This window comes from Vulpes lagopus, chromosome 13 (assembly GCF_018345385.1).
Source record: "Vulpes lagopus strain Blue_001 chromosome 13, ASM1834538v1, whole genome shotgun sequence".
Taxonomy (NCBI): domain Eukaryota; kingdom Metazoa; phylum Chordata; class Mammalia; order Carnivora; family Canidae; genus Vulpes; species Vulpes lagopus.
The window spans coordinates 34,178,545-34,205,663 of record NC_054836.1 but is presented as its reverse complement, the minus strand read 5'-3'; the positions used below and the strand labels follow the sequence as shown (position 1 = coordinate 34,205,663).

Genomic DNA, 27,119 nt, shown 5'->3' with positions numbered 1-27,119 from the left:
TAGGAGAGGATGGAGATCATTTTTAAATAAGCAGGTAAATATGCTTAGAGTCAGGTTCAGGGTAGCTTTGGATATAGGAAGTTTCAGAGTAGTAGCGCATCTTGCAGATAAAAATAAATGCATAGTTGAGGGATCAATCAAAATGCTTCAACTTCTTTTGTTTTATTTATTTTTTTTAATTTTATTTATTTATCATAGTCACACACAGAGAGAGAGAGAGAGAGAGAGAGAGAGAGAGACAGAGAGACAGAGAGGCAGAGACACAGGCAGAGGGAGACGCAGGCTCCATGCACCGGGAGCCCGATGTGGGATTCGATCCTGGGTCTCCAGGATCACGCCCTGGGCCAAAGGCAGGCGCTAAACTGCTGCGCCACCCAGGGATCCCACTTCTTTTGTTTTAGGGCAGTGTCCCTGGAGATGAAGGGAATGAGAATTCTTAGGAGGAGGATCCCTTAAAACAATGACCTGGGATAAATGAGATAAAAATGTTCTTCTAAGGTATCAACAAACACACTGCTCCTTGGTTTACTCAATGCACATCAGTGACATGTGAAAGGTTCATTCTTTTAAGTAGGTGGAACAATGTTCAAGGAGGCAAATGAAGTTTATGATAGATTGTCCAAATTCCTGATGTCATAAGAGCCCAAACACTGTGTAAAATTCCACCAGAATTACAGTTTATTTCCATAAGGTTAATATGGCATGGCATGATGTCTAAAAATCTGAGAGCATTTCTATGTCTTAAGAAATCTTTCCTATATGTATAACAGCACCCTCTAAAATACAGTTATAAAGACATGACTTCAGTGACTTGGCAAAAATTCAAAAGGACAATGCAATGCAATCTGAGAATAATGTGATTATTATTTTTTCTTTTTTAAAAAAAGCTTCTCCTTGTCTCACAATAGAATAGTTCCTCTTGTCTCCTCCTCCACTCCCTGGAAAATAATTAGTACTCTATCTCAGATTTTAAAAGATTAAGTAAAAGGAAGGAAAGATAAGAAATGACTAAATTAAAGTGGGTGGGTCTACCAAAGCGTAATGTGGCTGAATAGAAGAGAATTAGCAAAGAGGAAGACATTATTGGAATAATTCCAAATCCCAAAATTAAAAATTCAAACTCTAGTTACCTTTTAAAATCTTTAAGTTTTCAGACTGCTATTAAGAGGCTAACCCAACCAAGGTTTGAATTTGTCCTGTGAAGTAACACACTTGCTCCTCTAGATTTTCAGTGTCTGGTTAAGATGTTGCAGATTAAGTAAATTTAAACTATTTAAACTTGACTCATGGGAACCACACAAATTTCAGCATAATTTATATGCTTCTAATATTGCAATTCCCAAATTGTGCATGAGGTTCTTGGAGTGCTACAGTACACTCACCAGAGCGCTTTGAAATAGCTTTAATTTTTAAGGTGATAATTAAGTATCTGCCAGGTAGCCATGAACTACTAGCTGTTAAGTAGCTTGTGGTTTTAAGATTACATTCGGCTCTGTTCCTTTAGGTGACATCATATCTTTGCAAAACTGGGCAGCATGAAAATCAATGTAGAACAGGAAATGAGGGTGGTGATGTCCAGTTTGATTCTAAGGCTTAGGAAGTTCCTATTAGTAAGTTCATTACTAAGAATGACATAAATATACACATATGTATTTTTTGATGATTCATATGTATTATTTTTTAACTGGCTACTATATTTTTAGGATATAAATAGTTTGGACCTAACTACTTAATAAATAGAACTGTCAGATTTTTTTTTCTGATTATGGAAACCAGGGGAAAAATTATTTAGACACTAAGGTACTAATATCTGAGAAAGCTTGGAAGCTTTTGTTCTAACATTCTGTGTAAATAGTTTCCATCAGAAATAAATGATGCTTTATACAGTTGATTTTCCACATGTAGAGTAGTAGCCAATGCTGGAAAGATGTGGTTCTAGGAGATTATATTAAGTGTATGATTCAGAGCTGAAGCTCACCCTCAGGAAGTAATTCAGATATCTACTGATTTTTAAAAAAGAGCCCCTATATATAGGTAAGCTTTAGAGGAAAGCAATGAGGTCCAGAATATTGAAAGCTGGCCTTGTGTTACTTTTTTTTTTCTTAGTCTTTATTTAGTTCTACCTATTATACTGTGAGAATGCTTCAGGCCAAATATCCTTTTCTTACCAATCCTTAATGTATATTAATATACAATTAATATACTATATATATATATAGCAAAGGCATATATATGTATTTCATTTTAAAATTCTTCAGTTGCATAAAAAGTGAGGACTTTTATCACTTTTATTTTTACATATTATAGAGTGCTTTTTAGCATATCAGAGAGTTAGCTACTAGATGTTGTTAAAATGTTTTAGACTTATATCAGTCAGCATTTATATACTGCATTATTCCATAACTTCTCTCTCATGGTTTATCCTGACTCTGTATCATGCTTGTTTAGGTAAACTCTTGGTATAAGAACAGCTGAATTGCCTACTTAAACTTCTACTTTAGCCATGAGAGTCCTAACTTCTAAGAAGTTTTTGCTACATTACCATGCTTGTTGATCTGACGTAGATGTTGTTTTTGAGATGGCAGTTTCCATCATTTGGCACCACTATTCCTGCCAATTTGCTATCAAGAGCAAGATGAGATGTCTGATCTGTCATCACCAGCAGCAATCTTTTAGCTTCTTTTCGCCATCCAATATGACTCTTAAAATAAACATGTAATTAGATATTGTACAATAACATAGATCCGTCTCAAGAAACATTAAGTTCAAGTTTAACAAACATTAAGTCAGGCTAGAATAATGTGCATAAAAACAATGCTGTTTTCTAAGTAGCATTAACTTTTATTTATACATCCTCTATTTTACCACAGCCATTTGACTGAACCAACTCCCAGCTAAAGCTTTCTGGTGTTCCCCCAGAGGAAGAACAAGCCAGGTTTACGAAGTGCAGAGTACCCAACACAATGTGAATAGGAAAACAGGCTATTTCAGGCTCTTCCTTGGAAAGTGGTGAGTGAAAAGAGTAGCTCTTTTGGAAAGGATTTTCCAAGTGCATAAGTTATTCTTTCCCTTTTATATTTTCCTATTTATAACCCTCTCCCAATTTAGCTCCTCTGTCCTGAACACATACCAAAATGAATAACATTGGTGATGAATAAGAGTTAGAAGAATGTATTCTTCTATATTATGTTTTCACTCTATAAATCAAAGAGAAAATAAAAATGTGGGGATGCCTGGGTGGCTCAGCGGTTGAGTGTCTGTCTGCCTTCGGCCCAGGGCATGATCCTGGAGTCCCAGGATCGAGTCCCACATCGGGCTCCCTGCATGGAGTCTCCTCCTCTCTCTGTGTGTGTCTCTGCCTCTCTCTCTCTATGTCTTTCATGAATAAATAAATAAAATATTTAAATAATAAAAAAATAAAAATCTTAAATTCTTGGAGAATTTGCATCTGAGCAAAAATTCAATATTGTGAAACTTCTTACCTCACAGACAGCTGCCTGAAGCATGGCATCAAAACCTCCTTCAGGTGTATCTATGTTTCCAGAGATCTTTTGTCTGTGAACTGCTTTTTCAAACTCAGTAATGTTCTCCGTCAAAGATAGCACATGGATGTATCCATGAGGAGGCATACAATCTAAATTGTAGTCACTATATGGGAAAAAGATGAAATGCAAAATCTATTTTGCTATGCTTCATTTAAAGATACTATTCACAGTAAAATTGTGTGGTTTGGTGTAAGAAAGGAATATATATATAATAATATTTTAATTTATATGTATCATATATATTTATATACATATAAATAAATATATTTTTGCCAATATAATTTTATTAGAGAAAATCTGTACTTTATAAAATCAGAGAAAAGTTCGATATTGGTGGATATTTCTTTGCAAGTAGGAAATAAGAATATAATGGTTTAGTGTCCAAAAACTTAAAGATGATTAAAATGTTTAATATAGGACACCTAACAGGCTTTTATTAATGGTTAATTTTAAGAGGAGATAAGAATTTTCAGTGATTTCCTATCATATCTGACCATGAAACAGCTGAAAAACACTTTTTGGGAACTGTTTTTAGGAATTTAGTGAAAATATTATACTATTCTTTGATATTTTAAAACATTGTACTAATTTTTGAAGTGTTGCTTGGTGTGAAATTATTGATGAAAAATCAGAGTTTATTAAAATTACTTTGAGAATCCTGTGATGTCCCAAGAAGTGAAAATCATTCCTCAGGCACATGCATGTTCAGGGAGAAGGAACATGAGGCTCCATGAGGAGATGTATTCATTCCGACAGTTAGCAGAGCTGTTTTGGTAGATTATCTATAAAGTTATTGGGGCAACTTATGGAAGTAGAAAAGAAGATGTTAAAATGAAATGTTATATTAAGGAAGAACTGAATACATTTCTGAGAACTCAACAGGCTAATTAGGATATTGTCTGAGAAACTTGTATTTTTAAGGTCAGTTCTTGTTTCATGGTGGGGCATATGCTATTTAGAATCAGACTTTCAAAATGATAAGAAAAGCATCTCTTTCCAGAAAAAAGACAAATTCTCATCTTTCCAACTACCCTCCATGTCCTAGCTGAGCTTTCTTTGAAGTCCCATCTTAGGTAACATAATTATAAACATAGCAGCAAAGATAGTTGTCATACTGGCAATATAAGTACTTTAAATTTGACAAACCTTAATTTAACAAATTTGGAGCTTGAAGACAAATACAGAATTCTCAAACACGTATTTATATGCCTGTTTGCCTGAATATTGGAGGTTTATCCAAGATGACTAATATTATTTGTGAGTTTTTTGTGATGAAACGAAGTGATATTTGAAAAAACATAGAAACTTCAAGCTACACATAATCTCATAAATTTTCAGATAGGAACATACCTCCTCTCCAAATATTTTCATTTCTCACTTAATAAAACAAAAATATAAAATTTAGTAAGTCCTTTATATAAAAACAGAGAGATTTTATAAGAAAAAAATAACTTGGCATTTATGAAGTCCACACCAACCACCAGATACCTGCATTGATTATGAATCCTTTCTGGGTGGATGCTAATGTATGGTGAAACTGTTTTATCAACATAGGAGCCAAATCCAAGGCGGAAGTCACGGGAAAAATATGCCATTTTTCTAGATAAATCATTTCCAACGGAATTTAATTTTTCAATATTATTGTGCATTGATGCTGAGACATCAACCAGGTAATAAAGATCCACAGGATATTTCTTCAGAGGATGAATTTTCAGCATAAAATTAGCTTCAGCTTCTGGTTCAAAGAAAGACAGACATCATGTAGTATTCATTTTAAACATCTCAGGATAAGCTCTCAATAAATCAGTCATGCTTTATATACATAACAACTAGCACAAATTTGTGCATAATGAATGAAGTTAGGAATATCCTGGAATAATTTTAAAGCAATTTGAAATCTGTATCAGTTTATTAGTTTCCAACTTATACAATGCATTTCTCACAATTCCGTGGTGCAGATAGTGATAGTAACAAACGAACCATAAAGTTCTATGCTCAATATAAATGTAGTAGAGAATATATTTATCCCCATATGAACTTACTTCCCTTAGTATCTAGGAAAGCACAGCACAATACTGCAAGCAGCATTCTGTCTCAAGAGTAGGTGGCTGTATTGGTTTGAAGAAAAGTAGAAAGGCATCTTAAGAAAGTTACCTCTTATTGGATGAGGGTATAAATTCATCCTTTTAGGTTAAGGCATATTTACATATGAGATGTGAAAACTCTGGTACTGAGTAGTATGTTACACTATCCAAACTAAGTAATAACTCATTATGAATTAGATGATGAGATTCCTCCCAACAGTAGTCATGGGATGAGAAAGAATGAGACAGTGGTCTAAAGAACTGTACCCAGCAGTGCCACACTAGGGACCTGGGCAATGTAGGGAACAATATTTATCTAACACATAGTAGGTGCTTGATAAACATATGTAGAAGAGGGATCATAGAGGCAAAGGAACTAGATGTGAAGAGTGGGAAATGTGGGAGCTTCCCAACAACTGTGTACAAGACAGTTTTATTTGGTTTTCTGTCTATTATCATTTGATACAAGGACCTATATCACTGTATCCAAGGATATGGCACTCTGTGGAGTTGGTAGTTCTGTATTTAATTTTTTTATCAATAAAATAAATAAATAAATAAAATTATTTTTATCTATTGATTGATCTTATTTGAGTATAGTTGACCCACAATGTTACATTAGTTTCACCTTAGAGGTTTATGAAGTTTATACATTATGCTGTGTTCACCACAAGTATAACTACCATCTGTCTTGTTACATAGCTATTATAGTATCATTGTCTGTATTCCTTAGACTGTGTTTTTATTCTCATGTCTTACTCATTCCATAATTGGAAGTCTGTAAGTATATAGTAAAAAGTCATCTATATAAATATGGACAATTTGTGAACTTTACTGTTTTAAACAATAAAGTAAGTGCTTTGCAAGTCATTTGTCAGTGGAGAGTAATTAGTGTAGAACAATTTTTTTTAATGAACACCGATTTGTATATACAATTGATAGCCTGATCTACTTACCAGAAGATATTTTATTTATTTATTATTTATTTATTTTAATTTTTTATGATATTCACACAGAGAGAGAGAGAGAGAGAGAGAGAGAGGCAGAGACATAGGCAGAGGGAGAAGCAGGCTCCATGCACTGGGAGCCCGATGTGGGATTCGATCCTGGGTCTCCAGGATCGCGCCCTGGGCCAAAGGCAGGCGCTAAACCGCTGCGCTATCCAGGGATCCCCTACCAGAAGATATTTTAAGATATTTTCAGTCTTAATGTATTCAAAAGCAGTGACATTGTCTTTTAAATTATTTTACAAATCAGATGTTTTTAAAATCAGTTATAGAATATATTCAAAATAAGGTTTTTCTGGTACGTAATAATAGTTATGGGAGAAATTACTCATTCCTAATTTGCCTGTATGTGCTGGAAAACCCTTTACTGTAACACTCAGTTTTTTGGCCCAAGAGTTTGGGAGATGTAAAGGCCACTCAGTCCACTTTCTCACTACTTCCCTTTATGAGCTGGGCTGCCTCCAAAGAGCATATATTCAGCTCTGCTTTTCCAGTGTCTGGTAAAAAGACCTGTCCCTGTGGAAGTGTCTTGCAATTTGGGTGGAGAAGTTCAATTCAGGAGAAAGTCAGAATCTAGACAGGGCCAGATCAATAAGAAATAGAAATGGAGCATAATTAGGGAACATGGCTCATGTGGCTTAATATGTGGATCAGCTGCTGCTTTTTTTTTTTTTTTTTTAATTTTTTACAAATTGGATGGTCGTTTTTTAACTGTTGACTTGGGTATAAGGCTAAAGACCTTAGGCACTGGTCACATGGTGTTTTCATCTTGGTGATCATTACAGTATATGGTGGCTCTGTCTAAAGATGAATGGCTATGTGATTTCATGGAGTTATTGCAAAATTTACCAGATATTTAGTGTATTGTGCAGGTTGTTATAAAATTGGTTGGTTATCTTAGCCAAGGGAATCTGCAAAGGCACAGGCCTTAGAGGACAAAGATATTCAGGGAGGTCCAACCAAATGTTAGCCGTATAGGGGGCCTCAGCACGCACTAGCTTCTCTTAACCTTGCAAGCAAATTCCTAGTCTCACTGGCCTCAGCAAAGAAGATGGTTGTAAGAAAGCCTGCCAAATGGTCAAGGTTGGAGGGTTTAGGCTGCTCTTGATTTTGAATTATATAGATGCTTGTCTCAGTTTTGTACCTGGGTCACTTGAAGATCTCAAGCTAAGGCCTCAGGAAGATAAAATTTTAATAAAGGGGTAAAGAGACTCTTTCCATACACAGGCCTTTTAGTCATTACTGGGGAATATGATAATTACCATTTCTAAATTGCAAGGCATTTGCAGCACCTAGATGGCAAAGTCGGTTGAGCGTCCAACTCTTGATTTCGGCTCAGGTAGTGATTTCAGTGTTGTGAGATTGAGCCCCAAATCTGGCTCTGCACTCAGCGGAAGTCTGCTTGAGATTCTCTTTCCCTTTCCCACTGCCCCTACCCCCTCTAAAATAAATGAATAGATCTTTTAAAAATTTAATAAACTGCAAGGCATTTGAGGTTCCCATAAAGTTCTGACTTTAAGTCATCAGCTCAAGATAGGCAGCCCTAGACAGCCTGATCCCAAACCCCACTTTGCTTGCTAAGGAGGAAGCTGGAGGGACCAAGCTTGGATTACCGTGTTTTGCCTCTGAGCTTGAGATATTCCACATGTGCTTTCAAGCTGGCTCTTGATGGTTTCATTATATATGAGGAAGAAACCTTCTCAGAGACAGTAGAAATTACTTTTTATGGGAACATGGATACTGTACCCCCAGATAAAATCTCCACTCAGTTCATACTGGGATGCCACCAATACAGGGTTCAAAAGGAGGATTATATAAATGAGATTTTGAATATTATATGAGAAAAAAACTACATGTAAAATAAGACTTACTATTTATGAGGTTATCAATGTAGGCAGCAATGTCATAAATACTACTCTGAGAGCAGAGCTATGTAGGGTGGATTCTTTTAGTGTCTAAGAGCTACTAAGTGACATAATCTATTTAAAATATTTACCTCAGTATTTAGAAATATATATATATATAGTATATATATTAATTACTATATATATATAGTAATTATCACTATTAGTATTACTAAGCTTCATTAAGGTGAAAACCATTTATCTCTAAAGCTTCTGGGTTTGGTACGGGCAAGGCTCCTCATAAATGTATTTAGCTAAACTACATTTGAAGCACATTTTGATGCATCATTTCAAAAGGTCCACATATTTTAACCTTAGTGAGAAGCTAATTATCTATGTTTTCTTCCCCACAGAGTAGGAAAAACTGAAATAGCTTCTCTGTTTGAAAGGAAAGAATATCATCTGGCCACAAAATGTTTATGCCACTATCTATATTATCTCCAAGAAAGCTTCATTCTTACACCTTGTGAGATTCTAAAGGCTCAGATCCTTTTTTCCATCAATCAACTTCAAAGGGAAGAAGTGGGTCTGTGACATAAAATAAGAAAGAGGACTTGGAGGAAAGCTGAGACTTACTTAGAGCTTTTGCCAGTATTGATTTGAATAGCCCAAATAATTAGAAGTAGTTAGAATGGTTTAAAATCATTCAAATAATGAGGTGAACATCTCTGAAGACTTGGCTACAAAAATCATGACTGGACATTGAGAAAAGATAACTAAAACTGTTCTGCATAAAATGAAACTAAGAAACCATAAGAAAATATGGAAAGCTAGCAGGAAGAAAGAACAGCCAGATTCTGTTCATTACACTTGGGCGAGGGAAGGAGAAGGCCCCAAAACAAGATAAGATTGAAACATCAAGGCACAGACTCCAGCATGTTTCTGGATTTCTGTGGGGGATAAAATAAGGGATAAGTGCTAGGGGTGGAGGGGAAAGAATGCGTGATTTCTATATTTTTCTGGTTTTTAAAAATTTTTTGAATTTAGGAAGAATACCTGAAAAATCTTACATTTAAAATTAAACTACACTAAATTAAAGGGCATTCTTTTGTTACAATGTTAAAATGAATCAAGTTTGAAAGATTTTCTTAAAATAGGGAGGTATAGATTGTATTAATCCTTATTATAGACATTGTATTACTTCTGAAGCAGAATTAGAGAATTCGTTTCCCTCCTCTATCTTCCTAAAGATTTCATTTCAGTGTAGGATCAGTAGCTTCTTTATATTATTTTTGCTTAAGATTGATAGGTAAAAATAAAGAAAAAAGTATAGTTTAAGAAGTAAAAATGAAAGAAAATCTCACTTTTAAATCTCACTTTAAATATATAAACTATATGAGTCCTACTACCATTCTTTTTTTTCTACTACCATTCTTTAAAAAGCCTAGTCAGTATATCATATAATAGAAATATTCATGAAAAAAATTTTAATTCTTAATAAGTGCTACATTGAAGGTAATGATTTTTTATAAGATAAGAATAAAATGATTATAAATAAACCAAATCAAAATTAGGGAATAAATACATTTTATACTTAGGTATGCATTGTATATGTCATGGTAGAAAGGACTTTTATATTATGAGGAGTAATGTTTCTATATATCTGGAGTTGGTAAAATGTAGCTTTATATATTATGCCTCAAAGCTGGCACATCCTTGATGCCACATGCATTTTTAGATGAACTTCTTAAATATAATTTAATAACTACTTGTTATATATGCATATTATAAAATATAGTTCTTTCGTAGCTATGTTGGAAAGATGGCTTGTACACTTTAGACAATTACACCAATTTGCATGTAGAAATTCAGACAGTAGTGGGAAACTGAATAAAATCAAGCCACATAATGATTGACATAGATATTAGGCATTTCTCTTTTCACTCTCCTACTCCTCATATACCTTCACTTACCATCATTTACCACCTGGTGTTGATGTCTCCCACATCTTTGTCCAACCCGTGTTTCCTGCTGAACTGCAGCCTCATATATAATAAAAGTCATTACCTCAAGCTAAAGTGTCTCCGTTTGAACTCAGTACCACACCATCCACGGAGGGCAGCCATCCCTCTCACCTTGTTGCTTGAGCCACAGCCCAAGTGTCCCAGTGTTCATCAGTCACCAACCCCTGGGGATGCTATCTCCCATTATCTCTCATGTCTATCCACTTTTCGTCTGCCTCATTACCATTATTGTCATTGCTTATCTATAGCACTGAAGCAGTTACCCATCTTTTGAACTGTTAATTTTTAGTCTTAGAAGGATTCAACCACCATTATATCTACAAAAAGTAACAGACTAAATTCATTTAAGTATATAAATTTAGATGTTAACACACCCATAGGAAAAAAATGCACCCTTGTAAATTTCAAATCCTCTGTTTAAAAAAGAACAGACTTTTTGAAAGAATATAGTCACACTTATTAGAGGTAAAATAATATTTGATAAGCTTCATGTATAAGCTGCTGAAAAGTAGTGTTCAGTTAGAAAAAGAGGAAAATTTGTATAGAGAGGCATATAACACGCTAAAAAGAGAACTAAAGTTGGTTAATAAGTTTAGGAAGCTTTCTAGTACTAGAAAAAAGGCAAAAGAAACAGGTAACAGACTAGTTACTCTTAAAAATGGAAGAGATTGAAAAGAATGAAAAGACAAGGTTGACTCCTAAAAGCTTTAACTGAATATCTATTTTTCTTGTGAATAACCTGATGATATAAATTAAAAACCTAAATAAATGTGTATCTATTTGACCTAGTAAATTTACTTATAAGAATGTATCCTAAATGAATATGCTATTTTATACAAAGAAACATGCATGATGAGGATCATTGAAGGTTTTAAAAATTTTCACTCAAATTGGATTGGGATTGACTTCTAGTTATTAATTCATTTGGATCTTACTAGATTTACAGACTATGTTTATAGAAAACTGTCATTGTTATAATATTGTCTTTCTAATCAAGAACATAAAATTCTTCTGTACTTTTTCATTTCTTCTTTGAGGTAGCACAATAGATCTCATATTTTTTTAAAAGTTTATCCCTATATTGTTTACATTTTAGGTTGCTGCTATGAAAATTGATGCCCTTTTTCATTATATTTAATATTACATAGAAAATTTATGGATTTGAATATTTTTAAAAACCTGCCATATTTATTTATTTTTATTTTTTATTTATTTATTTATTTTTTTTTAAAGATTTTATTTATTTATTCATGATAGTCACAGAGAGAGAGAGAGAGAGAGGCAGAGACAGGCAGAGGGAGAAACAGGCTCCATGCACCGGGAGCCCGACGTGGGATTCGATCCCGGGTCTCCAGGATCGCGCCCTGGGCCAAAGGCAGGCGCCAAACCGCTGCGCCACCCAGGGATCCCATTTATTTATTTTTAAAAGTATGTATATCTTATTTATATAATGATGACTGAGGAATTTATTTTTTTTATTTATTTTTTTTTGAGGAATTTATTTTTAATTTTTATTAATTTTTAAGTTCTAGGCCCAATGCAGGGCTCAAACTCATGACCCCAAGATCAAGAATTTCATGCTCTATAGACTGAGCCAGCCAGGTGCCCCTGTTTTTTATTTTTAATTTTAAAAGTTAGTTGATTTGCTTGGATTTACCAGAGACATATAATGATAATTTTGCTTTATCTTTTCAAAATATTTATAGCTTGTATTTGGTGGGGGTTTTTTTTGTTTTGTTTTGTTTTTGTTTTGTTTTTGTCTAACTGCTTTTAAATAAAACTTTCAGGAGGATATTAATATACATTAAGAACTGTTCTTCAATTTTGCTTTTGGCAGAATGGACACTAAATTTTACTGTATGATTTTCAGCATCTGTTGAGATAACAATATATAATTTTTTTCTTTGGCATTGTTTTCCTTATTACATTTGAGTTAATGTAGTGGTTAACTAAAATGTTAAGGATTTGATACTAGGGTTATGCTAACCTTGTACAGATTGAGTAGCTTCTAGGCCTTTTCTAAAACTAATGGAAGAGTTTATGTAGCATAGGGATAATACATTTCCTGATGTTTGGGTGAACATCATTTCTTCCGAAGGAAACATTAAATATCCAGTGGGGGTGTTTCTTTTATAATGATCTTGATTTCTTTTATTTTTATTAGGTTTCTTAGGGTTATCCCTCTTCTTGAGTCAGTATTAGTTACATATGTTTTTCTTAAAATTATCTATATTATCAAGATTTATACATTTTACTGTAGATTTTTATGCATAATATTTTCATAATGTCTTTTTTCCTTAGTATTTGTTTTTCTGGTATAATCTATGTAACTGGGTTATTTTTTCTTCTTTTCTTAATTAGCCTTGACAGCAATTTATCTATTTTATTGGACTTGGTAAAGAACCAACTCTTGGATTTATACATTAATTTCACCTTTTTATTTCTATTTTGCATTTCATTATTTTTTTTGGTATATTTTTTATTAAATTTTTTTCTTATGAATTCCTTCCTCTTATTTTTCCTTATGGCTATTCTGTTTTTGTTATATCTTAATTTGGATGCTTAATTTTTGTTCATTCTTCTTTAATAATAAAAGCATTTATAGATTTTAAGTTTCCTGGGAGCAACTTCAAACACATTCCATATATTTTGATGTATGTTGTTGTTATTATTAAATAGTCTATGACTAGAGTTTGATTTATTCTTGGAAATAGACTTTATTTAAGGAAAAACTATTTTAGTTTGTTACTTAATATTTGTTTATCCTCTTGTATTGATTTCAAAATTTATTGCATGATTTACAGAGATAGTGACCTATAAAAAGTTTCACTTTTTGGAATTAAGTTTTCTTGTCTAAGATATGACTAATATCCAAAAATATTCCATGGCCTTTGAAAGTATTATTTTATATATCAAGTGCTATAGACTAAATTGTGTTCCCTCCAAATTTATGTGTTGAAGCCCTAACCCACAATGTAATGGTGTTTGAAGATGGGGCCTTTGGGAGATAAATAGGTCATGAGGGTGGGGGCCTCATGATGAAATTAGTGCCCTTATAAGAAGAAACACCAGTGAGTGTGTGTCTCTCTCCCTCTCCAGCCACCAAATCAGCCAGCACCTTGATCTCAAACTTTCTCGCTTCCAGGACTGTGAGAAAATAAATTTCTATTGTTTAAGCCACCTATTGTACAGTATTTTGTAATGGCAACAATAGAAGCTAATGAATGGCATAATCTTATCAATCTATTTACTTTCATTTTTGTGTATCCCTTTCCAACTGTTGCATATATATGATCACCCTGGGCTGTTTTATATGGTGAAGAGCATAGTTTTAATTGGAAGCTGGGAGTATGCCTAGAGCCAAGAAAGAAATAGACTTTGTTTTTCTGGTAATCTAAGAATCTGGAAGAAATAGCTCTGCTTTGGAATAGGCAAGTCATGTGTCAATAATGATTATTTAAAAATTTAATGACAGGATAAGACCACCCAGAATAAAACAATGAAGACTTGAAGGCAATGGCATACTGCTTAAAACTAAATGCATCTAAATGACTGATGCATACCCGTGTACCTGAAATTATCTTGCCATGTGTAGTGTACACCCTGGGATTCTCTAGCACTGGAGGAAAATGAATAATTTCCAGTGGCCTACTACATGTGACAATCTGTGGAATACAATGTGATAAAATGGCAAGTATAAGCGAAGCATAGAAAGAAAAGTATGTGTTAATCTCAGGGGCCATCACAAAGCAGCTCAAGTTAATTATGATAATTATGAATTGTAGTTTTGTGTTTAAAAGTTTATCACAAAGGCTTTAAGGGCTTAGTTTAATTTACAACTCTACTAATTAATTAATCAACTGATCAAGTCAACAAATACTTATGGAATGCTTGCTATAAGCCAGCACTCTGTGAGGCTTTGGAGAAACAGTGGAATAAAACATGTTCTCTTTCTTCCAGAGCTGGCAATGGAATAGGAACACAATTACACTACAATTTGATCAAGTCTGGAAACACATAATTATAATATAGTGTGGTCAGGTTTGCAGAGACTGTCCGAGGCCACACAGCTAGCTAGCTATAGGCACACAAAAAAAGCAGAATTCTGATTTCTTGATTCTGAGCCCACTGTTATTTTTACTACAATAGTACTGCCTTTCACAAAATATTGAATATGAGCAAATAAAGCTAAATTTAATTTCAAGTCAGAATCATAGGTTTATTTGAAAATCACCAAACCTGGACGCAGCTGGATCAACACTTCTCCTGGTGTCACCTGGGTATTAATTTCATTTTCACTTGGTATTACATGTACAGATGGGTATTCTATTGAATCAGTCGAGCAGCCTTTGCTTATTAAGTTGGAAATAATATCACAACGTTCACTCCTTAATCCACCTGAAATGAAATCCTGTGTAAAAGAAGGAAAATGACTGACGTTTTTAGTGCATACCATCTTAGTTATAACCAAAAAAATTAAAAAATAACTCACACAGCAAATATTACAAAGAAGCCATCTTCCAGTATTGCACAAATTATGGAACTATTCAAAATAGCTCCATGTTTCCAATAAGAATATGAGTAAAATTATCTTAATGAAGCTTTAATTCCTAAATCTTATTTAAAAAGAAGAAAATTAGTATTAACGTGGAGATTTAAACCAAGTACTTATATTGTTAACTGATCACTGTAAAATTATACCAACTTCTTTCTAAATATTTTACATTGGAAAGACTATTTCAAAAGAAAATTTATTCAAAATAGGCCATTCAGTCATTCCAAATATAAGTCTCAGTTCTTAAAGAACCCAGCTGGATGTTTATTGTATAAATCATGTTTGGAATATAGAGCAAGCCCTTAGGAGTCACATGCCTGGCAAGATACTAAAATTTTTTAAAAAGTATATTGAAAGTCTATATTTTTAGACCATAAAATCCCCCAACTTAGACACATAATAGCCTGTAAATAATTTAATAAACTAAGGAAGATGTTCATAACGAGGCTGGGAGATACCAAGACTGCAGCTAAAATTCTCCAGATTTTGCAACTAAATCTAGAATTTTTATTACAATTCAGCATTGGTTAGTTGATTGTCATCATTCAATAGCTATACAATAAACTTGAAATTAATGGAGAAAAGTTAAAATTTAATTTATCCTAAGAAAAAATAGATACTTTTATTTTTTATGTAACCATTCAGGTTTTTCCTTAAGAATAGGAAATGTATCGAAAAGTATAGAAATATGTTTTATTATATATAATGTTGGCCTGGACTATTTGGAATATTTGCTTACACATTAGCTGGATATTTGCTCAGTGATCTTCCTGGCAGTGGCTATTTTGATCTGGCATTCAGTCATCCCTCCTTTAGTTCAGCTGATTCAGGGAGTTTGGTTTCCAACTAATCATTCATCCAAAGAATACAGACTGAATACTTACTTAGGGACAGTAGTTTGTTAGGTGCTGAGGATACAGAATAGAATAAGATAGAGTCCATGTCATCAAAGAGTCAACACCCATTGGTGAATTTAGCAATTAAGCAAGTAAATATAATTATTATGGGCATTAAATTTAGAGTAAGCACAGAATTTCATAGGTTTATGGAGGAAGAAGATTATCAAGTTCAATACTAGTTGAATCTTAGATCACCAATTATGAATAGGAACATCCGTAGTACTGGCGAATATTAGATGGGATCGTGGTGGGCAATATAAAAGCATTCCTACAAAGATTTTAATTTAATTCCTTTCTTAATATAGAGCAGGTGCAGGAAAACTAAGGACAGTGGGACAAATAAAACAATCCACGGCCTGTTTTGTGTTACTTGAATGCCAAAAAAAAAAAAAAAAAAGTGATTTCTACACTTAAAGAATAATAAAAAAGAACATGCAAGGGATCCCTGGGTGGCGCAGCGGTTTGGCGCACGCCTTTGGCCCAGGGCGAGATCCTGGAGACCCGGGATTGAATCCCACGTCAGGTTCCCAGTGCATGGAGCCTGCTTCTCCCTCTGCCTGTGTCTCTGCCTCTCTCTCTCTCTCTGTGTGACTATCATAAATAAATAAAAAAAAAATTAAAAAAAAGAACATGCAAGAAAGATAGTATGTGGCCCACAAAACTTAAACATTTTTACTTTATGGCCCCTTACAGTACTGATCCTGAACTAGAGTGTGAAGCACACTTATAATATAAAAATAATTAAAAGATAAAGGAGGATATATCCTTTTCTTTCTTTTCTTTTTTTTTTTTTTAAGACTTTTTCAGGATATATCCTTTTCAATCAAGATTTCCAGCTATCATTTGGTAAATGACTTCATGGGAACAGAAGAATTCAATTTGCTTTGCTATTGACCATACACTTAGATTTTTAGCATGAAGTTTAAAATATCCAAAGCCTTGGGATCCCTGGGTGTCTCAGTGGTTTACCACCTGCCTTCAGCCCAGGGTGTGATCCTGGAGTCCCAGGATGGAGTCCCACATCGGGCTCCCTGCATGGATCCTGCTTCTCCCTCTGCCTGTGTCTCTGCCTCTCTCTCTCTCTCTCTCTCTCTCTCTCTCTCTCTCTTTCTCATTCTCTCTCTCTCTCTCTGTGTGTGTGTGTGTGTCTCATGAATAAATAAATAAGATCTTTAAAAAAAAACCAAAGCCTTAATTTCTTGTATTCAAATTTATCCATCTATTGATAAAACTCAGAGGTACTCAATATAAGATTTAGCTTATAAACGGTTTGGAGTTCCTCAAAGAAAGGAGGCATATAATGTGATAATATGTATCACTTTCCTTCAGAAATCTCCAGGCTAGATGGGAGATCCTCCTGTCCTGGAGCTTAAGGAATATTGAGGCTGCAAGAGATTTGGAACATCTATGCTCATTCATGCCTCACATGATAGGCCACAGACAAAGGGCCATGTGCATTTTAAGATGTAAGAACCCGGACTTCAAATCAAGAAAGAAATAAAGTACAAATAATTATGATTTTCTTTTTCAGCTAGGGATTTTATTCGTGTATACAGAAATGGAAAGAAAGGAATATAGTTAATTCACTGCAACTATACATCACACCATGCCATTTGACCTTTAAATGTCAAATCATTTTGCTGAAATAGGCAAAATAGTCTCAATTATTTTGCAATGTCTGAATCAGCATGGCTGTTTTTACTCCACTGTAAAAACTGAGTTAGAAAAATACTGCCAATTTGACAATTAGGTTTGAGAAGGAAAGAAAAGACCGTGACATCAAAATAAAGAATGGAATGCTGCCCCTACGCACTGTGGCCTACTTTCCACTTTGTATAAAAGAAAAGAATTTGAAACCACACCCTTTTAATTTGTGGTGTTTTGTGTCACTTTAATTTCTTCTAATTCTCATGTTTTATTTTTTCTGTAAGAAATACACAAGCAAAATCATGCTCCAGCTGTCTCCATCTCAAGCCTATTTGTAAATGAAAAAACCCAGGTTGAAGTTACCCCAGGTGGCTTTTCATCAGTTGTTACTTTTATCCATTCAATATAATTATCTGGGGAAAAAAATAGGAAAAGTTTTTTCTTCTCATTTCTGAGTCTTTCTGATTTCCAAATACGGCAATCTGCACAGAAATGAAACAACTCTATCATCTTCCTTTTGACAGTGAATGCCCTTTGTGTTGCATTTTAGTATAATTATGTTCGAAGGCTGCCCTCTAAACTTCTGGCTATGTAACCACAATCCGTGGTTGGCACAGCAGGCAAGAGAGAAAGAGAATTCTTCAACTCATCAAGATGTTTACATTTGTTAAAAAGATTGAGGCATTAAGCTAGGTAATATTGATAAGATCCCTTCTAATTATTTTCCAATTATTTTTATGTAACATGGAGAGAAAGAGAAAGCAAAACATATAGAATGATGGATTAACATGCTATACAACAAGAATGTAGATTAACATGCTATACAACAAGAATGTAGGTAAGTTGAATATGCCCTGTCCAGATTTTCTAGTGATGTTTTACTTTTGATCAGCTTTGAAAATTGTACAAACCACACTTAATTTCTTACTGTTTATCTATTCTAATCATGAACAGGAAGAAAAATGCCTTTCCCTGTTCCTCTACTCTCATTGGTTAAGAAATAAAAGACATCAGTTTCATATGTGTCTAATGGTGGGTAATCTTTCAAAATTAATCATTATAGTCTTCTTCTTGACAATGTCAAGTCAGCCTGCACGGAGTGGACAGCTCCTGTTAATGATATGGCTAATGGCTGAGTCTGGTTGCTTTCTCTTGGGCTGTATTCTTAATACAATCTTCTTGGTTTCTTAACCCAAATGAGTTGTTCTGGAGTCTCAAATTCTTACAGTAACAACTCCCGTCTCTTAAGCAATGCCTGGGTCAAATGCTTCTCGCATACTGTTTCATTTAATCTTCACAACAGTGTGTTATAGGTACAATTATTATTTCCTAGGGAAGACTGAGGTTCAGGGCAGTTAGAGTAAAATGTCCAAGTTAATACAATTAGAAACTGATAGCTTTGGGATTTGAATCCAAGCTGATCTCATTTCAGAACCTGCTTTTTTGATACATGAATTAGAAGACCGTTTACTACATAGAAGAATATTTTGGGACATAGACAGCCAGTTGGTTTCCACATGTTTCCCGAGATCCTCTATTGAAGCATTTGACCAACATCAGACACAGGTTTGCCTCCTCTGCTCTGGCAGCCACCTGACATTTCCTTTTGCATTACCTCCTTCCATTTGGCCACCAATTTCTATAACTACTCAAAATCCTTCCTCTTGTGGCAGGACTGACATTTGCTATGCCTATAACTGTGCCTCTCCAGATTTTCTGTGCTAGCAGCGGTATCACATAAAGGGGTCCCTCTGGAACTTGGCATTCTATATGGCTGGGATGTTACATTTGGCTGACAACTGGGTTCCTTAACCATCTTTTGAAAGTCCCTCTAAACTATACTCACTAAAGTTCTTAGCAGCTGATATCCAGTTGACATAAACTTCATGGCTCTAAGGATCTTCTTTAGTAGAAATCTAAAATGGAATATTGGCCTAGGATCAGGAAATATCAAGCTCTGAAACATTCTTGACAAGAAAACCTAGAAGTAAACTCCAAACTCAGGGTTATGAAGATGAGGAAGGGAGGCTCAAAGGATAGAATGAATTCTATATGGTCATTTGGCTCATAGGTGGTGATGGGAATAGAAACTCTGGAATTGTCCTCTCTCTGACATTGCCTGGTTCCATAGGTTCTGGTGAAGCACTGCCTAGTTTTGAGTGACATCTGATTTTCTCAATGGTAACACCAGAGTATATCCAAGAAGGCTTTGGGTTGTCAATAGGAGGTACATTTATTTTCAGACATGGCTACTATTTTGTGAACCCTTCCCCTCCCTCTTTCCTGACTTGCTTTAGAAGAAAGTAATGTCCACCATCCTTTGCTACTTTTCAGCTTTCTTCTTCCTCTTGGAAAATGCATAATGGCAAGCCAAGGAGGTTGGAAAGACAATGGTAGGTGCGGTATTTGAGTGAAATCAGAGGAGGCAAAAGCTAGAGATTTATCTTTATGTCAAGCAAAAGGCCATAAAAGATCTATTTTTCCAATTCAGAAGAGTTACATAAACAAATATAAAATTACCTATGTAATTTTACAAAAGAAACCTCAGATTAGTAGATGGCTTCTTCATTACAACTTACTACATAAGGTAGTTCTGATTGAACATTACCAACAAAATAAAAAATTTATAAAACAACTTTACAGCCAAGAAAGAAAGAATATAATTATTTCACTACGAACTTTGTTATTGGGGTATATTTCTCTTGTTAGAATATAAAAACACTAATTTTGAACAATAAACTATTTCTGAGTTATTCTTTATTCCACGGAATTTAAATGTACACAGTATTGCATGAATAAGGTCACATGTCAAAGGAAAAGCATCCTATTTTTCATAAATAACCGATGAATTGAGGTACAATGTTGTAATGTTATAAAATGGAGTAAATAACTTATCTCTAAGTATTTCAAATAAAAACAAATGAAACAGACCAATAAACTAACTTTCTTTGTTTTAATAAGCAAGTACAAGACTATGATCCAACTTGGATATATAACCTACTGCCCCAGGCTGCAACAAGAATTTCACACAAAGCCTACTGACCTATCAAAAGTCAGTTTCTGTGTTTGCCAATTCTCTCTATACAACAGATGGAAAACATAAAATGGTTTGCACTTTATTTCAAAATTACCATAATTTTCCTAATGAAAAGGTTATTCTTCATTTTATATTAAGCCAGATATGCTGTTTCCAAGCATAAAACCAAATAAAATTTTCCTGATGCTCAGCAGTATCTTTCTTTTTCCTGATGTACCTTCAAGGCACAAAATATTAGGGCAATGAAATCATGGCTAGAGAAAAGGTCAACCATGAGGAACAGAGAAAAAAGCAAAAAAGAGAGAAGAGAAGGAAAGGGAAGGAAATGGAGGCAAGGAAAGAAGGTAGACAAGGAAATACAAGGAGAGAAAGAAAGAAAGAGGAAAGAGAAAGAAAGAAGAAAGAAAAGAAAGAAAAGAAAAAGAAAGAAAGAAGAAAAAGAAAGAAAGAAAGAAAGAAAGAAAGAAAGAAAGAAAGAAAGAAAGAAAGAAAGAAGAAAGAAAGAAGAAAGAAAGAAAGAAAGAAAGAAAGAAAGAAAGAAAGAAAGAAAGAAAGAAAGAAAATAAGAAAGAAAGAAAAAGGCACACCTCTTGAGCACACCATCCACATTCCGGACCCAGCGCAAGGCATTTGGTGCAGGATGCTGCATTTGAAGATGTACATCTATTGTCTTCTGTAATGGAGGATAAAATGAGGTGTTACTCTCATACAGGGAGTATATACAATTCTAGACCAAAATGTATTTTGAAAACTGAAATAAGCTGATCAATAGTTTTAAGTACACAACATTAAAAAATACATAATTTCTTTGGGCGGAGGTAAGGTTAACTGCATTACAATGAACAGATACAACATTTCCTGGATAGTTACTGGTTTTATAACTTTGGGAGAAAGGGTGATGAAATGTGATTTTAGTGAGATTTGGAATTTGGCTTGGATTCTACTCCAAGAGTAAAAGACACTCCACATTTCTTAGTGTGCTGAAGTTTCACTGTATTTCATATTATCTGAAGTAATGAGGTGTTTTTTGAATATAGAATTTTTCCTGTAAAAATAATCATATACAGACTGAACAGGTCAATCCATATTGGGTCATAGTGAATGAACTTTCTAAAAAATGATCTCAATTTCTTGAGAAATGATAACACACAGAGTCACTTGGGAATTCTGATTTTCTTAATATTGATTATTTTGCCTTGATGGATATCAGAATCAAATATAACAGTTTGAGTCAACATTTTAGACATAAAGTAGTTACAATGGATGCATTTTTTTAGTTTACCCAATTTAGTTTTCCTAGTAAGTTTTTTACCCAATTACATTTCTAATTGGGTAAACTAATTTTAACCAATTTAAGATTGCTTTAAGATCATGACCAACTCACTTTTCCATAGATTCTCACACTTAGCTGTGACATTTTAGTAACATAGCTGTGCCTGGAAACTATTTACCTTTATCTCTAGCCACTAACTACTTATATCATTATGAGGAAACTCTTCATTATGAACTTAAACACATAAAATACAATAAAGAATGAAACATAAATTGTTTTCTCCTGAGGTTTTAGTCCATCCTTTACTATGAAACATCACAAAAAGACTGGAAATCACAGCATTCTATTCATCTCACTCACAGGCATACAGTAAATAAAAGGCATTCTAGCTGTAAGTAGTTCACAGTCCTGGTATGGAGAGAACTGTATTGCTTGCTTAAACAATAAAATACAGTATGATAAGTGAACCAGAGATAGAGATCACCAAGGCACTATGGGAACACAGTGAGGGGCTTCTCCTTCTGCTTTAGGAAGGAAGGACAGGGGTGGGGAAGAGGGTATATTTAAGGATGATCTCTAGAGGCAGTGATATCTAGTATATCTCTTTGCCATTTCATTTTGTTTCTTCTGATTTGTATTTATCTTTAAAAAAAATATATAATGAGCACCTGAGTGGCTCAGTCAGTTAAGCATCTGCCTCCAGCCCAGGTTATGAACCCAGGATCTTGGGATCGAGCCCCACATCAGGCTTCCTGTTCAGTGGGGAGTCTGCTTCTCCCTCTCCCTTTGCCTATCACTCTCCCTGCTTGTTCTCTCCCCCCTACACACCGTCAAATAAATAAGATCTTAAAAAAAAAAAGAAAAAGAAAAAATATAATGAATGAGGCATGAGAGGACTATGTGTGTTTGTATGTGTATACAATCACATGAGGACATGGTAGTTTGAAAGGGGATCAAGTCCACAAAATCTCTAGCTGTCCCCATCCAATCAGTTTTTCTTTTTCTTCTCTTTCAACTTGCTCCAACATTCTAGAATACACAGTTAAAACAGCTCTGACCTGAGGGTGGCAAGGGATGGACTTTGGCAGTGGGAGAGAGAAAAGGGAACTATAGGAGATTAAGTATAGCATAAAGGTACTAATTGGGGTGGTAGTGAGCACTCTTCCCTGTATTTCCCCAGACAACCAACTAGTTAACCCAAAACCATTCCTCCTTAACTCTTAACAGCTGTTCTATTATCTCCTCTCTGTGTTCCCTTGCAGCCTTTGTCCTTGGCTTTATATCAGCTTTTAATACACAGTATACAAAACTTTACTGATTTGTTCAAACCTGGCCTAGACTTCCAAGGACTAAAAATAACTACTGTTTTTAGGCTGCCTTTACTACAAGTGTGGCCACCTGACTATGAAAACTCCATAGCCTAAAATCCTTCCAGCTAGCTTAGCTTACCAAACTATATAAAAGGTGCTTATTTCTCAAGTATTGAGAGGAGAGAGTGACCTTTTTAGTTTTGTTCTCAGAAAGAAATCAAGCACATTTGCAGACCTAACTTGGCTTTTAACAACTCTTAAACTTGACCTGACTGGAACGTGGAATTAAGTCTATTTCAGTTTAGACTTAACTAACTCTTTCACTCAGTAGGTAGGATGTTGGTACTGGCAGTTAAGATTGCACTCTCTTGAAAGGGAAGCTACAGCTTCTATGACTGTGTGTTTGTTTCTACTAGTTGTCTGTGTCCTAAGTTAACCCAGATTCAAGGTCAGTCCATCTCCCCCTTTTTTAAAGATCTTATTTATATATTCATGAGAGACAGAGAGAGAGAGAGGCAGAGCCACAGGCAGAGGGAGAAGCAGGCTCCATGCAGGGAGCCCAATGTGGGACTCGATCCTGGGACTTCACAATCACACCCTGAACCAAAGGCAAGACACCCAACTGCTGAGCCATCCAGGTGTCCTGGTCAATCCATCTCCTACTTCCAAGACACAAATGGTAAATAACGAGTTTACAAATCTTTTTTCTTTATAATCTGCCTTCCAACCATTTGTTTTAAAAAGTTCTAGTGCCAACTTCTGTTCTTAGATTTCAGATACCTAAGAATGATGACCAAGAGGAATAGAAACTTTGGTCCTGTCAATACTTACGAGGTTCCAGGGCTGACATTTCTCAGTCTACATAATTATAGGAAAAATGATCCCCTAAATGGATATGGAGGAAGCAGGCCTTATGATTCTGCAGAACTGGAGGAAGGCCATAAATTGAACTCCATGGGAATAGTGTCAAATGTTACTGCTGGAGAGTGTCATGGTTAGATTTTACAGAAAACAAACCAGATACACTTTGGTATGTAGCATCTTAAGGGTTTTTCTTTTTAATTTTAAACACACATTAAGTAAATACCTAACATGCAAATATCACACCAATTAGAACAGTTCTTTACACTGAATGGTATGCTACTATGGAGGTTGTTAGTCAATATGTGCTGAAGGGATGTGTGTATGTGTGTGCCTGTGTCTGTCTGTCAGCCAGACCTTCCTGTGTAAAGAGAAATCTTTACACTGAACACACATCAATCAATGTGTGAGTGCTATTTACAGACATGGGCAGTTTGTCATGAGCCTCTAAGTTGACTTTGTTCATTGGCTGCCCCATCCCTCATGCAGCATCATAGGAGGCTGCTTTCCAATGATGCTTTCATAACAGCCTCAGCACTGACATCTCTTTAGAGGGGGTGCCTGAGTGCTTCTTCTTACCACTCTATGAGAGTGGTAGCTTCTTGTCCAGCTGTTTGTTCAGTGATGTGGCATAGCACTGTAATCTTTATGTTCTAGCATTGTGTTTTTATTAAGGATACTTTTTTATGGGGGCACCTGGATGACTCAGTGGTTGAGCATCTGCCTTTGGCTCAGAGCGTGATACGGGAGTCCTGGAATAGAGTTCCACATTAGGCTTCCTGCATGGAGCCCGCATCTCCCTCTGCCTGTGTCTCTGCCTCTCTGTGTGTCTCTCATGAATAAATGAATAAAATCTTTAAAGTTTAAAAAATGATATTTTTTATGGATCTTAATGGAAATTAGGAAAGATAGTGGAAGCAGAATCATATTTTAAACCATGTATCTTCAGAACCCTTTTTTGTTCTCATCTGCTTCTTATTTGCTGCCTCACAAATCCCATGTCATTAAAAAATGTGCTACCAAGACAGAAATTAGTAAAGGATTTAAGGTCATTTAAGTGTGTACATACATTCTGAAAAATTCTATTCCTTGATCTATGAGCATGGGCTGAGATTTGTACTTTTACTCCTGTTACAACTGGAGGTAATAGATATGATGAGGTAGCATTGCTAAATAGTAACTAGAAATAAAGTTCCAAATTTCCACAGCATTGTTACTTAATAGCAATATGTTCTTAGGCTAGTTACCTAAATTTTCTGAGGTTCCATTTCTTCCATGGTAACACAGGGCTAACTATACCTAGATTAAAATACTGATAATGAAATGAAATGAGCAAGCATAAGCATGACAAGGATAGTACTTAGGGTATAGTAGACACTCAGCAAAGGGACTATTGTAACTTATTTCTAATTAATATTATAAAAATGTATATGTATATACATACACATGTATAGATGTATACATATATTGTGTGTATAGATCTAGCTTTAAAAAAGGGGGGAGGTGTTGTGTCTTTGTTGTAAATATAATTAGTTGTCTTTAAGATAAAAGTCCCTTGAATTATAAACACAGAGTTTTAAAAATATAGCTAATATATAAAAATAACTATTAAATAAAAAGATACAACTTTTACCTTGGTTATTTAAAAATGACTCTTGAAAGCCAGTTTAGTCAAATATACACACATCAGTCCAATCTGTTACAAATACAATTTTGGTATGATTGTAATTGGTTACTGAAAATCTCTTACAACATCTTCATTTTGTTCACATTTTTCAAAGTGTACCTTGACTTAATCTGAATATTTTTCTAATTATTTCCCAGAATTAAATGTTTCTGACGCATGTAAAATGACCTTTATAACAGTCTGTCATAAAGTATAATAAATATCCATCATCAACAGGATAAAGTACACAAAAATCAGGAAACTACATATTTGTGACCGTCACTTAGATATTCTTTTAGATGATTCATTTATTCATATTATTTTGAGAATGCTTAATCTATAGAAGTAAGAAGAGAAAGAAAATGGACCAAAAAAAAACCAAAAAACTAAAAAAGCCCATAAGTTTCAATGTTTAGATTGAGATCTTTTCATAAGTCAAGTAATCAAATAAAGTGACAGGTTTAGCAAAATTTCTAATGTTTTTCTGCTCTAAAGTCTACCACAAAATTCCAACAAAATTTAAAGGATGCTCAAAGCTATCTATAAGAAGGAGCAATTAAAACTGATAAAAGATTGTAGTCCTTGGTATTCAGAATCAATCATTCTAGATTCTCCTGTTAGACGAGACAGAATGATTTGTGAAGAATGCAGAAATGCATTTTTTTCAGCCAGTATCCTTCCTTAATTGCATTTACTATACAAATTAAACTTGGATAATTAAATAAATTAAAAAAAAATAAACTTGGATAATTATATAAAGCCACTTCCTTAACAAAAAAATAAACACTGTTACAATGAATACATACTCTACTTTGATAATAGTCACAACCAGACAAATTGAGCACACATAGAATAAGGTTTGGAGTAGAACTTTGGATTTTCCTTGTTCTAGATGTATATCAGAGCCATGTAATTGTTACAGATATCTTTTACAGATATCTTTAGTTTTACAGATACCTTTAAAATACATTACTTGATTACTGAAAGCTCTATTTTGCACACTTAGCATGCTATCATTTGATCTAAAAATAAAAACAAAGCAATAGATTTCTGTTCTAATCACTTGCTAGTTATTCCAAGTTTTTTTTTTTTTTAAAGATTTTATTTATTCATGAGAGACACAGAGAGAGGTAGAGACATAGGCAGAGGGAGAAGTAGGCTCCCTGTGGGGAGCCCATGTGGACTCAATCCCAGGACCCTGGGATTATGAACTGAGCCAACTCAACCACTGAGCCACCCAGGTGCCCCTTATCCCAAGTTTTGATTGAGAAGCTATTCCCTAAAGGTGCCTACAAATATATATAGAGAGAAGAGGTGGTTAGGACTACTACTTTGAAAATCAGGCATAGGAAACAAAACCAAAGTCA

General features: G+C 34.5%; 1 protein-coding gene across 10 annotated transcripts in view; it reads right to left on the bottom strand.

The window, feature by feature from the left end:
- Window positions 1-27,119, bottom strand: part of ITGB8 (integrin subunit beta 8) — a 79,492-nt gene that overhangs the window by 31,093 nt on the left and 21,280 nt on the right. For 4 of the 10 annotated variants that reach the window (XM_041727403.1, XM_041727400.1, XM_041727401.1 and 1 more), the window contains 5 exons: window positions 21,230-21,315; window positions 14,744-14,915; window positions 5,034-5,280; window positions 3,483-3,648; window positions 2,543-2,701 (listed from right to left, as the gene is read on the bottom strand). In XM_041727403.1, coding sequence (XP_041583337.1) covers window positions 2,543-2,701; window positions 3,483-3,648; window positions 5,034-5,280; window positions 14,744-14,915; window positions 21,230-21,315 — 830 coding nt within the window. Of the gene's footprint in view, window positions 1-2,542; window positions 2,702-3,482; window positions 3,649-5,033; window positions 5,281-14,743; window positions 14,916-15,798; window positions 15,968-21,229; window positions 21,316-25,333; window positions 25,376-27,119 lie in introns of those variants that run through there. The other 6 variants (XM_041727405.1, XM_041727404.1, XM_041727407.1 and 3 more) reach the window with 4 other exon arrangements.